The following is a 13,538-nucleotide window of genomic DNA, read 5'->3' as shown; positions in this document are numbered from 1 at the left end:
TACGCCTCCCTCTTTCGTTTTCGAGATCAGGGTTTGTCTCCCTTCGATCTCTTTCTTCCCGCTTTTAGGGTTTTGCTTCCCTTCAAACGGATCAACCATCCCCTTCAATCGATTTTTGATTTTCTTTCCTGTTCGTTCTATTTATTCCGAAGATGATGCAACCATCCAACGGCGCTGTTCCCTCTCAGATGTCTATGGATCCACAGCAGCAGCAGCAGCAGTATCAACATCAATACCAGCAGCCACCGCCGCACCAACAGTGGATGACGATGCCGGGTCAACAGCAGCAGCAACAACCGCCGCAGCATCAGGCGTACCAGTCTCAGCCTCCACCTATGTGGGGGCAACAGATGCAGCAGTCTGCGATTCCTCCTCACCAGCAGAATCAGTCACACTCGATGCAGATTCAGTCCCAGCAACAGAACTACCCATCTTCTGGTGCCCAGCAGACTGCTTCGAATGAACTTAAGTCTCTCTGGATTGGGGATCTGCAGTACTGGATGGATGAAAACTACCTATGGAGCTGTTTCGCGCATGCTGGAGAGGTATTTTCTTATCTGTATTTTATTAGAAAACATACTAAACAATTCTTAATGAAAGAAATTGTTTACCTGATGGTTTAGGGTCTTGCATGTCATTAGGTTTGCATGTTTCGACCTAATAGGTTACTAATTTGTTTCAAACATGGAAAGATACGCTGCATCAAAGTTTGTTTTCTTCAAATGGATCATTGATATAATTGCGTTTAAGACAATCTACCCAGTTTTCTTTTTCTACAGATACTATATACACGTTTATTGATTCATTGATTTTGTCTTCAGGTTAGCGCAGTGAAGATGATTCGCAACAGGCAGAGTCAACAGCCTGAGGGATATGGTTTCATTGAATTTGCTTCCCATGCTGCAGCAGAAAAAATATTGCAGACTTATAATGGTACTCAAATGCCAAGTTCTGACCAGTTGTTCAGATTGAATTGGGCCACTCTTGGTTCAGGTGAAAGGCGTGATGATACCCCTGATTTCACATTATTTGTTGGGGATTTAGCTGCCGATGTTACTGACCTTTTTCTACAAGAAATATTCAAGGCCAACTATGCATCAGTTAAAGGTGCTAAAGTTGTCTCAGACAGAATGACTGGTCGCTCAAAGGGATATGGTTTTGTTAAGTTTGCAGATGAGAACGAACAAATCCGTGCCATGACTGAGATGAATGGAGTTATGTGTTCATCCAGGCCAATGCGAATTGGAGCTGCTGCGACCAAGAAAACTAGTGGCCAGCAATATGAGAAAGGTATATCTTACTTCAGACCATAACCTATCTGAAGCCTTGCTTTATCTACACCATTGAACTATCTTAATTTATCATGATTTGCTCTTGACTAAAGCCTGTATTGATTTACTTTAGTTAAGTGTGTGAAACAAGAAGTGGGTACTTGTCGATCTCTTTATCTTATTGGTTTACCAACAATTTATCTTGTGAAGATAGGAGGGGCTCTTTTCCTTTCAATAATTTACCTTTGTAAGTTGGGCTCATTTAACCATCATAAAAATTAAATCTTATAAAACTCATATTGTCTGGAAGCAGGAACTAAAGACTGGAACTGATTTTCAGCTGAAACGATTCCACTTTAGTGGGTGGCCTCGTCTTAGGTCAGTTAATTTATGCTTTGTCAGAAGATATCTTCCTTCAACTTTTCAAGCGCCATCTTCCTTTTCCTTTCCAGTCAAGTTACTTTCTTTCTATCTTTCCCAACGTTTAACCTGTCCTTTCATTTGGGATTTTGTTAATTTTATGCAAGTCCTCAAACTTCCTTTCTTTAACCTTCCTGTTGCCTTTCCGCATCATATTTATTCATTTCCTTTGTCTTACTCTTACTTTTCGGCGCATTTCTTTTATGCTTCAGTTTTTCAGCTCAATTCTGTTGAAGAACATCTTAAGAATTGGAATTTAAGACTTAGTTACTTAAGAGTACTTATTAAACTGTGGTGGGTTCATATATGTAGGACATTTGGTGTAACGAATTAGGGGTTTCTAGACTGTAGATTGTGTTTCAAGTCCCATTGTCTTTCAAGTTGATCTCTATTTGAGTCTCTTTCTTTTGTTCATAATGTCCTAATTCTCATTTCGGTAAGGATATTTCTATTCCATTTATGTGATTTAATCTTCTGCTTGTTCTTTTAAGAATTTATACTCGGGGCTTGTTTGATGTAACAATTTTTCTGAAAAAGTAGAATATCTGGGGTAAATCATTAAAACATCCCTTGATATTTTAAAATGATGTGATTTTTAATTTTTTTTAGTTTATTATTTGAATGATAAAGGATAAAGGGGGTGATTTGATTCCAAATAACTCTCCATTAAACAAGTCATCGCTGCTTGCAATCACTCCAGTTCCTCTAGTATTTAAGAGATTCTTTTAGATGGTATCATCTTGATCTTAATACTTACAGTTCCTTCTATTGTTGATTGTAATATTGAGAAAGGTAAATAGGGGGAGGAGCTCCCTGTTGATCAACAAACAACTTCTTTGGATTGCTTTGTAATATTTGTTTGTTTGATCAAATCCAGTTGTGCATTTTCCTGAAGTGACATTGGTTTGTTTATCATTGACAAAAAACTTTGTACATTGGTTTGACTTTGATATAGTTTTTGAGAACATGTCCATTTCAATGGGAAATATTTGGATTTGGTAACAATTTAAACAAAGATTATTTATCATTTGCAGCTCCCTACCAGCCCTCTCATGGAAGCGAAGGCGAGACAGATCCGAATAATACAACTGTGCGTAGTTTTACTGTTGTGACATTTATTTTCTTTTCTATTTACTGATGCTAGATATTGTGAATGCAGATATTTGTTGGTGGACTTGATGAGGGTGTAACAGACGACTATCTTAGACAAGTGTTCGGTCAATATGGGGATTTGGTTCATGTGAAAATTCCTGCTGGCAAACGTTGTGGCTTTGTTCAATTTGCTGATAGGTCTGACACCACTTCATGTAAACCTTTCTTTTTTACTTCTTTAAATTTCCATATGCTGATGAATTTGGTGTTGATTTCTGGTTCAGAGCAAGTGCTGAGCAAGCATTGTCAATGTTGAATGGAACTCAGATAGGAACTCAGAATGTTAGACTTTCATGGGGTCGTAGCCCTTCAAATAAGCAGGCATGTTTGATTGATTATATATTTTATACTTTCACATTGGTTCTTTTTTTTACCTTCTTTTAATTTTGTTGAATATGCAGACTGCTCCTTCTGATCAAGGTCAATGGAATGGTGGTGCTGGGGCCGGTGGTGCTGGTGCTGGTGCATACTATGGTGGTTATGGTCAAGGAGGAGGTGGAGGAGGTTATGAAGGATATGGATCATATGGTCAAACTCAACAACAGGACCCTAATATGTATTATGGTGGTGCTGGTTATAATGCTGGCTATGGAAATTACCAACAGCAGCCACAACAGGTAACCTAAAGCTTTGTTTGATCTTGGGTTTCTTTTTATAAAATAAAACAAATTCTGAAAAAAAGCTTTTCTTATGTTAAGAATGGTTATGTTATATTATATCCTTCTTCTATGTTTTTTTTTATATATTTTAGTTGATGATTTTATGATTTAATCAATAATAAGTGATTGATGATGAAATTTTCCTTCTAATGTTTTGCAGTGATCAATGAAAAAACTTGAAGATGTACATCACCAATGGACCTAATTTTGCTAGTGATATCATTTTGGGTTTTGTGTGGTTAATTGACTATGTTGTTCCTTTTCCTTCTTTTTTCTTACATGCAATTGAGTTTGTGTGGTCTTTTGGTGTTTAAGTAGTAGTACTCTTTCTCTGTCATTTGGTTTTGTATTATGGATGTTGTGGTGACAGTAACATGAGAGATTCTTAGAATTTTTCATTGTGGCTTATGTTACATTATCTATCCTTTTTTATCTTGATTGAGTCTTGTTATTGACAAAATTATTAACCCTTTAAATATTATGTCCATCTTTGATCTGGGTTATTGTTATTACTTATGATTTGATGTAGTGGGGTTGTGATATTCAAGATAGTTATAATTGTTTTTTATTCTTATTTTTTCTTGAAAAACATTATATTCTATATACACTATCAAACAACCAAAACCCCCCCACCTCTTATGTTTTTGTCTGGTTCTGAAATTAGTGAATCTGGCCCATCTATTCCGACATGGATTCTTCTCTCCCATTTTGGCTAGGGTTTTTAATTATATATTCTCTTTCCTCGGATGCCTTTTTCTTTTTTCAATCTGGGGACTTGAAAATATTAATTAAAACAATAATATTATAATACTGGGAGCAAATTTTGGATCTGTAGCTTTGTTCATGCAATATCTTGAATTGACAGATGATATGTCCCTTAAGCCCAACACCTATTATATATTGTAACAAACAAACAAAACCAAAGGTTATTTTTCTTTTTTATTTGTAAAAATCCTAATTTTCATTAGTTTACAACTAAATTAAAATAACTAGTTCACTTCCAACTTTATTATACTGATAGAATTCTATAGAATTTGAATTAAGATTATTACTAAATTACAATTTTAAAAATATTGAATATGTTAGGTAGTTTTTAATAAGTCATTTATTTTTAAATGATGTCACATAAAATGGTAACAGCTTGTAGAGGAATTGAGTCTAGCATCTAAATTCCCTTCAATATGAGTTACAACAATATGTAAGGAAACCACAATTATCCATATGTTCAAAAAGGACGAGATCTATGATAAGCAGAATATTGTTAGAAGAAAGACCTTACAACCCTGAGTAGTTGGATCTCAAGGTTTACGTCAATTAGGGCCAGCCCCAGCCCGGGATGAGGTCAGCCGACTCATCCCCTCCCTCGGCACCCTAGACATACAATTTTAAAACTTACTCGAAAGGTTTAAATTTCCTATCATAATAAACATTACTATATCAGATTAGATTACTTTCCTTACATAAAACTATTATATTTTTGAATCTAAAAGGTAAAGGAAAAATTAAACTAAAATTCAAACAAAAACTTGAATACAACTTCAAACAAACATTGTTTCTCCCCCTCTCCCCCCAAAAAAATACAATTTATCTTCTCAAATGATCAATATTTTTCGTCCATGTATTTTTAACAAAGCTTAAATGATGTGTGATTTTTAGACAAGAGATGAAAAATGACTCAGCAACACCCAATTCAAAGAATCTTTTTTATCTTAATAATAGAATGAAGACAAAATAGGAAGCAAAAACAAAAATAGGAAAGATGATCAACAACAACAGAGAGCTTAGTTTGTAATTGTCATCATTCACACTAAGACCAAAGACCATGTGACCTTTTTTCATTCTTTCTGGTCATGGAGAACAAAGGTTTATCTTTGAACTTGTTCTCAAATGTCAAATTAATTTGTAATGCGTTTGAAGGCATTAATACTAGATAGAGACGAATTTATGTAGGGGTGATACTACTATTAAACTAGTTAAAAATACTAAACAAATTTTACCTACCAAATCTTTTATGTATTTCAATCTTTTAAAATTAATAACAGTTTTATATTAGTTATATATCTTGTTGCTAGTATGATTAACTTTATATATATCTTGTTTAGGGTTAATTCATTTCAAGTAATTTTTTTTATAGATTATTTCTTATATAATGTTCAAGGCCCCTCTAATTCTTTTAAAAGAAAATTGTCACCTTACTCTAATTTATGTTTCGTCCCACTAATAGATTATTGATTATGTTCTTTGCTATATAAAATGTCGGTTTATTATTTGGATGACAACAAAGTTTTGAGAAACAAATAGAATAGGTAGATTGAGCTCACACTCAATTTTAATAAACATGAAAATTATTGTTTCATATAAATTGTGGTTGATTGGGATTAAAGTCGAGATTATGTATATATATATAATCATTTTGATAAAATAATATAATTAGTTAATATTATAATTATACAATATCGTTGATGTAGAAGTAATTCAAAAAATATGACCATACATATAAATAATGGCAACTATATAAAAACGCTCTAAAATCAACACACATATTATCCCTTTCGAAGACTCTTCAAAAAGTTAACGATCACTATATATTTAGACCGTCGGTTCGACCATTTGAATCAAAACCAATGTGACGATTAAATAATTTTCAAGAAATCTCATAACAAACTTTGTTGTTGAATGACATTTTACTAAAATGAAAGATAAGAAATTATACATACTCTTTTGTTGTAATAAGCTCAAGATATTTTTCATTGATTACCAATATTGTAGACTATATATATCACATAATTAGAAAATAAAAAAAATTAAAGAGAAAGAAAACCCTTTTTTTTATTAGTTGAATTATTACCCCTAAAAAAGGGTAAGGAAAACATATCCCTTTATAGTGAGCTTAGGTATGAATGGCATGCCTCTTTTCTTTTGTGCCTATTTATATAGAACTGACCTTTTAGGCAAACTACATGTGACCTCTAACCATATTATCCTATCCTTGCCTACCCATTTGCCTAAAGTTGGTTATTAATCTTTATTTTAGGCCACTCAATAATTAAGTTCTAAAATTTACTAAAGTTGTAATATTAAAAAGGAATGGACCTTTTGTCAAATTAAATATTGAGAAAATTTTTGATCATGTGAATTGAGATCAACAAGGTGTCAAGGGGTTAATTAATTTCTTCCATTGTTCAAAGGGGACTTCGGAAGTATTTTGTTATGGATAAATTTAGTGTTATGATGACTAGAATGTAGCTTCGGAAAGGATCCAATGTTTGAATATTGGTTAACGAGGAGATTGTCTTGGTATTTCTCATATTTTGTTTGCAAATGATACTGAATTTTTTTTTTTTATCAAAAGTCGAGTTATGACTTTCTTTTTCTAATAAAAGTGACATGAATATGATCAAACTTATGATCGCAAATATCAGTTATTACGACCTAACAATGATCTATCGAGTTTTCATAAATGCATGTTATTAATAAGGTTGATTATAGTTAAACATGTTTTCTAATCATTGCCCACTTATATGTCTTTCTTATTTTAAATTATATTTTGTGGCACCTAGAATTGAATGATTCAAGTAGACAAGCCCAGGTTCCTATGGGGGACATGTGAATGAATCAAAGATGTTACCTTTATCTAAACAAAGAATTATTCCTTGGGAATTGGGATGGGTTATATTTTGATTTCTAACAAGGCATGTATTTTGATTTCTAACAATGAAGACAATAATTTATGGGTTAAAGTAATTCGAATTGATTATTGTTATTATTGACAACTTTAGAATAATTTATTTGCATCCCATTTTAAATAACTATTCTTTCATAACATAATAGTGGTGAAAATATTAACTTAAACAAAAATGAATTTCTTCATATTGTGTGGTTTAATTGTGAGTCTTGGACATTGGAATTGATTCCAATTAGCATCTTCCATGTTGCATTAAGAGAGTGCAATCCATGATTATTGAGAGGATTTGATGTGTTTGTAACTTTGTATGGTTCTAAGAATTTTAGTGCTAAAAATGTTAAATGCTAAGGCAAAATGAGAAATATAACCAATTCTCATGGGCAAAACTATGAATTTGTGAGATTTCTATTCAAATTGTAAAAAAAATATTTGACTTGTCTTTCATTGGGTGTCATTAGTTGTGTTAAGGGAGAAAATAGGTGGTTTCCTATGTAATGTGTCAATTCTCCACTAGGTTATTTCTAGGTCAATTAAGAATATATAGCTAAGAGATTGATATCATGGGAAGATATATTGTATTGATTGGGAAAATCATGTTACCCATTTTTATTATTTAAGAACATAAAATGAACATCCAAACACTTACAAAATTCGATTATGATTAATATAACTGAGACTAATATGGACTACCCGTTTTTTGTTTTGTTTTGTTTGTGTAGATAACATTATGAATATTCCTATTGATATTCATCGTCAACTAGTATATAGTTACACAAAGTTTGTGTTTTATAGCTTTGCGTCACAATTTTTAAATAGTTATCTTTACTTTTAGGTTTTATATAAATAAAAACTAATCTAAATTAACTTCTCCCTCAATTCAACTTGTTTGAGTTGATTTCAAATGAATATTTATGGTTAGTTTGACACTTTTTTTTGTTTAGTTACATAGGTAGGACTAGGGGTGAGCATTGGGTGGTTTAATCCGAAATCCAATCCAATCCGAATTCTAAATACTAATTTGGATTGGATATTTCGGATTGGATTGAGATCGGATCGGATTGAGTTCGGATTGAATTAAATCGGATTGGATTAGGATTATCCAAATTATCCAAACTATCTAAATAAAAATATATTTTTTAATTAATTTTCTTTAAATTAAATTTCATCTCAATATAATATATATTTTACTTATCATTACTTAACAACGATATTTATTTATTTATTTATTTTTATTATTATTTTTATTATTTTTTTCAGATTCAAATTTAATAATAATAAAAAAATTCGAATTTTTAAAAAAAAAAAAATTAAAAAAAAAATTAAAAAATTTTAAAAAAAAATTGTTGACTAATTTTAAGCTGATATATATAAATACTTTTTTAGTTTGGATTATCCAAACCATTTTCAATCCAATCCGTATCCGATCCGTATTAATTAGTAAAATGGTTTGGATTACGGATTGGATAAACTTAGTTTGGATTTAATACGGATCGGAAACGGATTAGTTTTACCCATTTGCTCACCCCTAGGTAGGACAGTTGTTAGATATTATTAGTCTTAATCATTCAAATTGATTAATTAGATACAACTTTATAAGGGGTCAAAAAATTGACGTCAATGGTTATCGATCATGAATTTTCGGTTGAATAATCTTTATAATTGATCTGCTTACAAAATATTTCAGACTAATATATATATATATATATATATATATATATATATATATATATATTGAAATACTTTATTTACTTACAAAATTGATTATATATTTTAATATAAATTAAAATTTTATTATTATAATTGACTGTTAATTTCTCAATTTTGTGTTGGGCTACTTGTTTATATATACATTTACAAAAATATTTAAACTATTTTGTTAGTCATGTATTGGTTATTCAATTGATCATTAAACATGTTTTTTTTTTCAGAAAATCGCTCAATTTGTAAAGTGTGTGTGCTGTTAACCACATTTATAATTATATAATTCAAATAAAAAACATCTAAGTAGACTATTGTGATAACCAAAAAAAAATAACTAATATCAAGTCGATGCCCAATTAAAATAACCATCAACTGAGTTCAAACAAATAAAACCACGACGACGAAAAATGAGTCTTGGTCACTAATGAGAATCTTTTGAAGCCGACGCATTATAAAATGTTTTGAAACATTTTTTCACAATGATTTTTTTTTCTTTCTAAACTTCTGTTCACACTCAATTTTACTTAGAATTTTCATTTATTTTTAAACTAAGTATTCAAACAAGTGAGTTCATTCATTAATTATTTTTAGTTGACTTCAAAAGATTTTGTTGTTGGATGAAAAATTTTCAATTTCAACTACAACAAAAGACTAATATTCACCATTCAAATTGAATAAACCACAAACTAATCCAATTTTTACAAGCAATCAAATTGGTTGGATGATTTTGAAAAGTCATAGTGAAAGTTGAATTATTTGGGTTGAATAAACCTACTCAATTGAATAATTTACTTATTATTGATGATGGTAGATGAAAGACATATTATTAATTTTTTTTAGTCGTGACAAGGCAATGAAGTTGGGAACGAAAACAAGAATATATGAATTGATGTAGGCACCATTTATGTAGGAGAGAAATATTTTTGTTTTAAAAAAAATATGATTATTCAACTCAAACTTTATTTTATATTAAAAACTCATAAAGTCATGTTTCTGAATTTTTTTTATGTTAAAATATTTAAAATTTTCGCTTCTCCATTCCATTAAAAATAGTATGTTCATGAATACATAAGGTCATGTTTTTGACTTTTTTTATATTAACAAAATTTTAATTTTTTAGTTCTACATTTCATTAAAAATATCATGTTCGGGAACTCATAAAGTCATGTTCGGGAACTCATAAGGTCGTATTCGGGAACTCATAAAGTCATGTTCAGTAACTCATAAGACCATGTTCGAGAACTAAGACCATGTTCGGAAACTCATAAGAAGAAGAAGTGGCGGGGAAAGAAAGAATCGTAATACGATGAGAAAAAAAATTTAAAGGACGACAACGTGACAAACTATGTTAGATTCGTAGTTTTACTTTCGTTATAATTTTGTTGCCATATTTATTCTATAATTTTTTTTATTTTTTTTTATGTTTGTAGTATACTTTAATTTATTTAAAAAAATAAAAAAAAAATATTTATTTATTTAGTAAAATAAAAAGAAACCCTAAAACAAGTGAGTAATGAAACAGGAAAGTTGACTGCGATATATTTCATAGAGAAACCATTGGCAGTAAATAATAAGGAAAAAATTGGGGATACGAAGGCTCAGTCAGTCGTCGTCTATTGCAGGAATCAGCCTGAAACTTCTCTATCTCTCTCTATCTCTCTCGCACTGTCTCTCTCATTAGCTAGACATGGCTAGTGAACAGTGATAGCATTCTCTCTTTCCTCCTTCTCGATCTTTCTGAACTCCCCATCTCTTCCAATGGGCGAATAAAGCAGTGGCCGCCGCTTAATACTATGAAGATCACCAACAAAACTGACCCATTTGCCATTCTTCTCTCTTCAAGAACTCCGGATCCTTCTTCCGATTCCATCCTTACAAACAAACCCAAGAATCATAACCAATCCCGCTTCAAACCGAAGAATCCCGGACGCTCCGGTGGAAGAGTTAGGGTGAGAAGAGATGGGTCTGCTCCGGTTGGGAGGAGAAGTCGACCGGAGACTCCTCTTCTCCGGTGGAAGTACCACGAAGTTGAAAAGGAAGTTCCACCGGAGTGCAGCAGGAAGATAAAGGGTAAAGGGAAAGAGATTGATGTTTCCGCCAGGAAGCTTGCTGGGGTTCTATGGCGACTCCATCTGCCGGAAAAAACTTCAGCCACCGCAGGCAGAGAAGCTGAATCTCTTAGTTTGCTTAGAAATACCCATTTAGGGTTTCAGGTAATGTTTCTTCTTGAGATCTATCACATTCAAGCTTATGCCCATTTTTCCTTTTTAAGAAACTGATTTGGCTTATCCGTCTTTAGCTGATTCATTAAATACTTTATCAAATTAACACGGCCCCACTGTTGATTTTGGGTTCGAATTCAAAAGATTACGATGATCGATCTGTTCCCTAATTTGCTTGGAAATTTTTGTTAATTCTCTTATATTTGATTAGTTCTAAAGGGTTTTCAAAATAGACTAATATGACCGACCATTCTCTCTCAACAGGACGGCGCCGGCCATTCGCCGATCCCTTATCACTTGAAATCACAAGATGTGATTCAAAATCCTTGGTCAGACCCAACTCCAAAGAATGAACATTTATGCAAGGTTATACATCATTGAAGTTGCCGAATTGAATGCACTCGAACCCTTTTCTTTGTTTTAGTTTTAGCTTGATTCCATAAATGATTCTTAATTGCAGTTTGCAAAATCCTTCAAATTGACGAATTCTGCTTTGGAAGGGGCAACAAAATGGAACCCTGTTTGCGACACAAAAAGTATTGACCAAAATCTTAGCACAACTTTAAAGGTCGAGCTTGAACAAGCCCAGACCCGAATTCATGAGCTAGAATCCGAGAAAAGGTCCTCAAAGAAGAAACTCGAACACTTCTTAAGGAAACTGAGCGAGGAAAGGTCTGTTTGGAAATCTAAAGAGCACGAGAAGATCCGTGCAGTCATCGACGAATTCAAAACTGATCTAAACAAGGAGAAGAAAACTCGACAGAGATTAGAACACCTCAATTCTAAACTTTCGAGGGAACTCGCCGATGCCAAGTTATTAGCCAAGCGATACATGCATGATTTCGATAAGGAGAGGAAAGGACGAGTCTTAATTGAGGAAGTATGCGACGAACTCGCGAAGGAGATCGGAGAAGATAAAGCAGAAGCCGAAGCATTGAAGGAGGAGTCGTTAAAGCTCAGAGAAGAAGTCGAAGACGAGAGGAAGATGTTACAAATGGCCGAGGTCTGGCGAGAAGAACGCGTTCAAATGAAGTTGATCGATGCAAAAGTCGCCATCGAAGAGAGGTATTCATACATGAACACGCTAGTTTTCGCGCTAGAGGCTTTTCTTAGTTCGGTTAAAACCATAACCGAGGATGAGAGTCACGAGACCTCGAAAGCCGAGTTTCTTTGCCAGTCTGCTCGTTCATTAAACATTCAAGAGATAACAGAATTCAGTTATGACCCGCCGAAGTCTGATGACATATTCGCGGTTTTTGAGGATGTCAACATGGCCCGTGAAGCTAACAACAACGAGATTCCTGATGAAGAAGACGAGAGCGGGTGGGAAACGGTGAGTCATCGCGATAGTAATTATTCGGGAAGTGTAACTGAAGAGAATGTTTACGAGCAAACTCCGGTTACCGAAACTAGGAAAGCAAAGCCCAAGAAAGGATCAACTTCAATATCTCGACTTTGGAGATCAAATGTGAACAATGGTGAAAAAGTGAAAACGATTTCAGTTGAACCGACTAGGTTTTCGAACGAGACAGCCATTACTACGGAGGAAGTGGAGTTGGGACAGTGGAGTTCACCGGAGGTGGGTAATTCGCATATTATAACACGAGGAATAAAGGGTTGCATTGAATGGCCTCTTGGCGGTATGCAAAAGAATAGCTTGAAGTCGAAACTTTTGGAGGCGAGAATGGAAAGTCAGAAGATCCAGTTGAGACAAGCTCTAAAGCAGAAGATCTAGACATGAGGCTAAGAAACGAGCTTCAATGTTTCCTTGCCCCAGCGATTGCGTTTGGTTAATCGTCATTGATGGCCCAAAAAAGAATGTAAAATATGTATTCAAGTGGAGAGAAAAAACTTGACAAAAGACTAGTCTTATTGTTTGTTTTTAATGTTTAAGACATAATAAAAGAGCAATAATAAGATTAGTGGACAGAGAGAAATAAGGATTACATATCACTACCTAGATAGGTAAAATATCATCTCTATCATATTTAAACCTTATGAAAACAGTGTTGTACAATAGTTTAGTTGAAGTTGGATACTAAAAATTGAAAAAAATTTAATTTTTGAAATTATATTATAGATTAATTTAATATAAAATTTAACAATTTATCATCAAATAGCTGGAATAGCTCAGTTGGTTAGAGCGTGTGGCTGTTAACCACAAGGTCGGAGGTTCAAGCCCTCCTTCTAGCGTTTTTTTAACAACTTTGTTTTGACGTTATACAATATTATTTTTAAAAAATGATAACATTAATAACTAGGTTAATGCAACAAGGTTAACTAACTAAGCGTCTATAACTCATTTTAACATTACCTCGTGTATGCTGGTTAGGATGGTTGGTTAAGTGTGTGGTTGTTAATCAAAAGCATGAATGATGAGCCCTCAATCTAGCATTTTTTTAACAATATCCTATTTTATCAAAAAATT

The 13,538-nt window shown here is 32.9% G+C and overlaps 2 protein-coding genes and 1 non-coding gene across 3 annotated transcripts; all 3 read left to right on the top strand.

Moving 5' to 3' along the window:
* On the top strand, positions 1 to 3,999 carry LOC124941330 (polyadenylate-binding protein RBP45-like). Its single transcript, XM_047481632.1, has 7 exons — positions 1 to 545; positions 822 to 1,290; positions 2,726 to 2,781; positions 2,851 to 2,981; positions 3,068 to 3,164; positions 3,245 to 3,460; positions 3,663 to 3,999. The coding sequence occupies exons 1-7, from the start codon at positions 153 to 155 to the stop codon at positions 3,663 to 3,665; spliced, it is 1,365 nt and encodes a 454-aa protein (XP_047337588.1). The 5' UTR covers positions 1 to 152; the 3' UTR covers positions 3,666 to 3,999.
* Positions 4,000 to 10,430: 6,431 nt separating this feature from the next.
* On the top strand, positions 10,431 to 13,106 carry LOC124942448. The gene is made up of 3 exons (XM_047482960.1): positions 10,431 to 11,101; positions 11,375 to 11,476; positions 11,571 to 13,106. Exons 1-3 carry the CDS (start codon positions 10,682 to 10,684, stop codon positions 12,843 to 12,845), a joined length of 1,797 nt encoding a protein of 598 aa, XP_047338916.1. The 5' UTR covers positions 10,431 to 10,681; the 3' UTR covers positions 12,846 to 13,106.
* Positions 13,107 to 13,229: 123 nt separating this feature from the next.
* Positions 13,230 to 13,303, top strand: TRNAN-GUU. The gene has a single exon. It is a non-coding gene; the product is annotated as a tRNA-Asn (tRNA).
* Positions 13,304 to 13,538: the final 235 nt, after the last annotated feature.

Source organism: Impatiens glandulifera, chromosome 6 (assembly GCF_907164915.1).
Source record: "Impatiens glandulifera chromosome 6, dImpGla2.1, whole genome shotgun sequence".
NCBI lineage: Eukaryota > Viridiplantae > Streptophyta > Magnoliopsida > Ericales > Balsaminaceae > Impatiens > Impatiens glandulifera.
The sequence above is the reverse complement of the archived record's forward strand: the minus strand, read 5'-3'. Positions and strand labels throughout refer to the sequence as shown.

What these genes read in the sequence shown, in the direction of transcription:
- LOC124941330 (XM_047481632.1), top strand. Translation starts at nt 153, where the DNA reads ATGATGCAACCATCCAACGGCGCTGTTCCCTCTCAGATGTCTATGGAT. An exon ending in TTTGTTCAATTTGCTGATAG is followed by an intron (nt 2,982 to 3,067) that starts GTCTGACACCAC and finishes TTTCTGGTTCAG; the next exon opens with AGCAAGTGCTGAGCAAGCAT. An exon ending in GTAGCCCTTCAAATAAGCAG is followed by an intron (nt 3,165 to 3,244) that starts GCATGTTTGATT and finishes TTGAATATGCAG; the next exon opens with ACTGCTCCTTCTGATCAAGG.
- LOC124942448 (XM_047482960.1), top strand. Translation starts at nt 10,682, where the DNA reads ATGAAGATCACCAACAAAACTGACCCATTTGCCATTCTTCTCTCTTCA. An exon ending in ATACCCATTTAGGGTTTCAG is followed by an intron (nt 11,102 to 11,374) that starts GTAATGTTTCTT and finishes CTCTCTCAACAG; the next exon opens with GACGGCGCCGGCCATTCGCC. An exon ending in AGAATGAACATTTATGCAAG is followed by an intron (nt 11,477 to 11,570) that starts GTTATACATCAT and finishes TCTTAATTGCAG; the next exon opens with TTTGCAAAATCCTTCAAATT.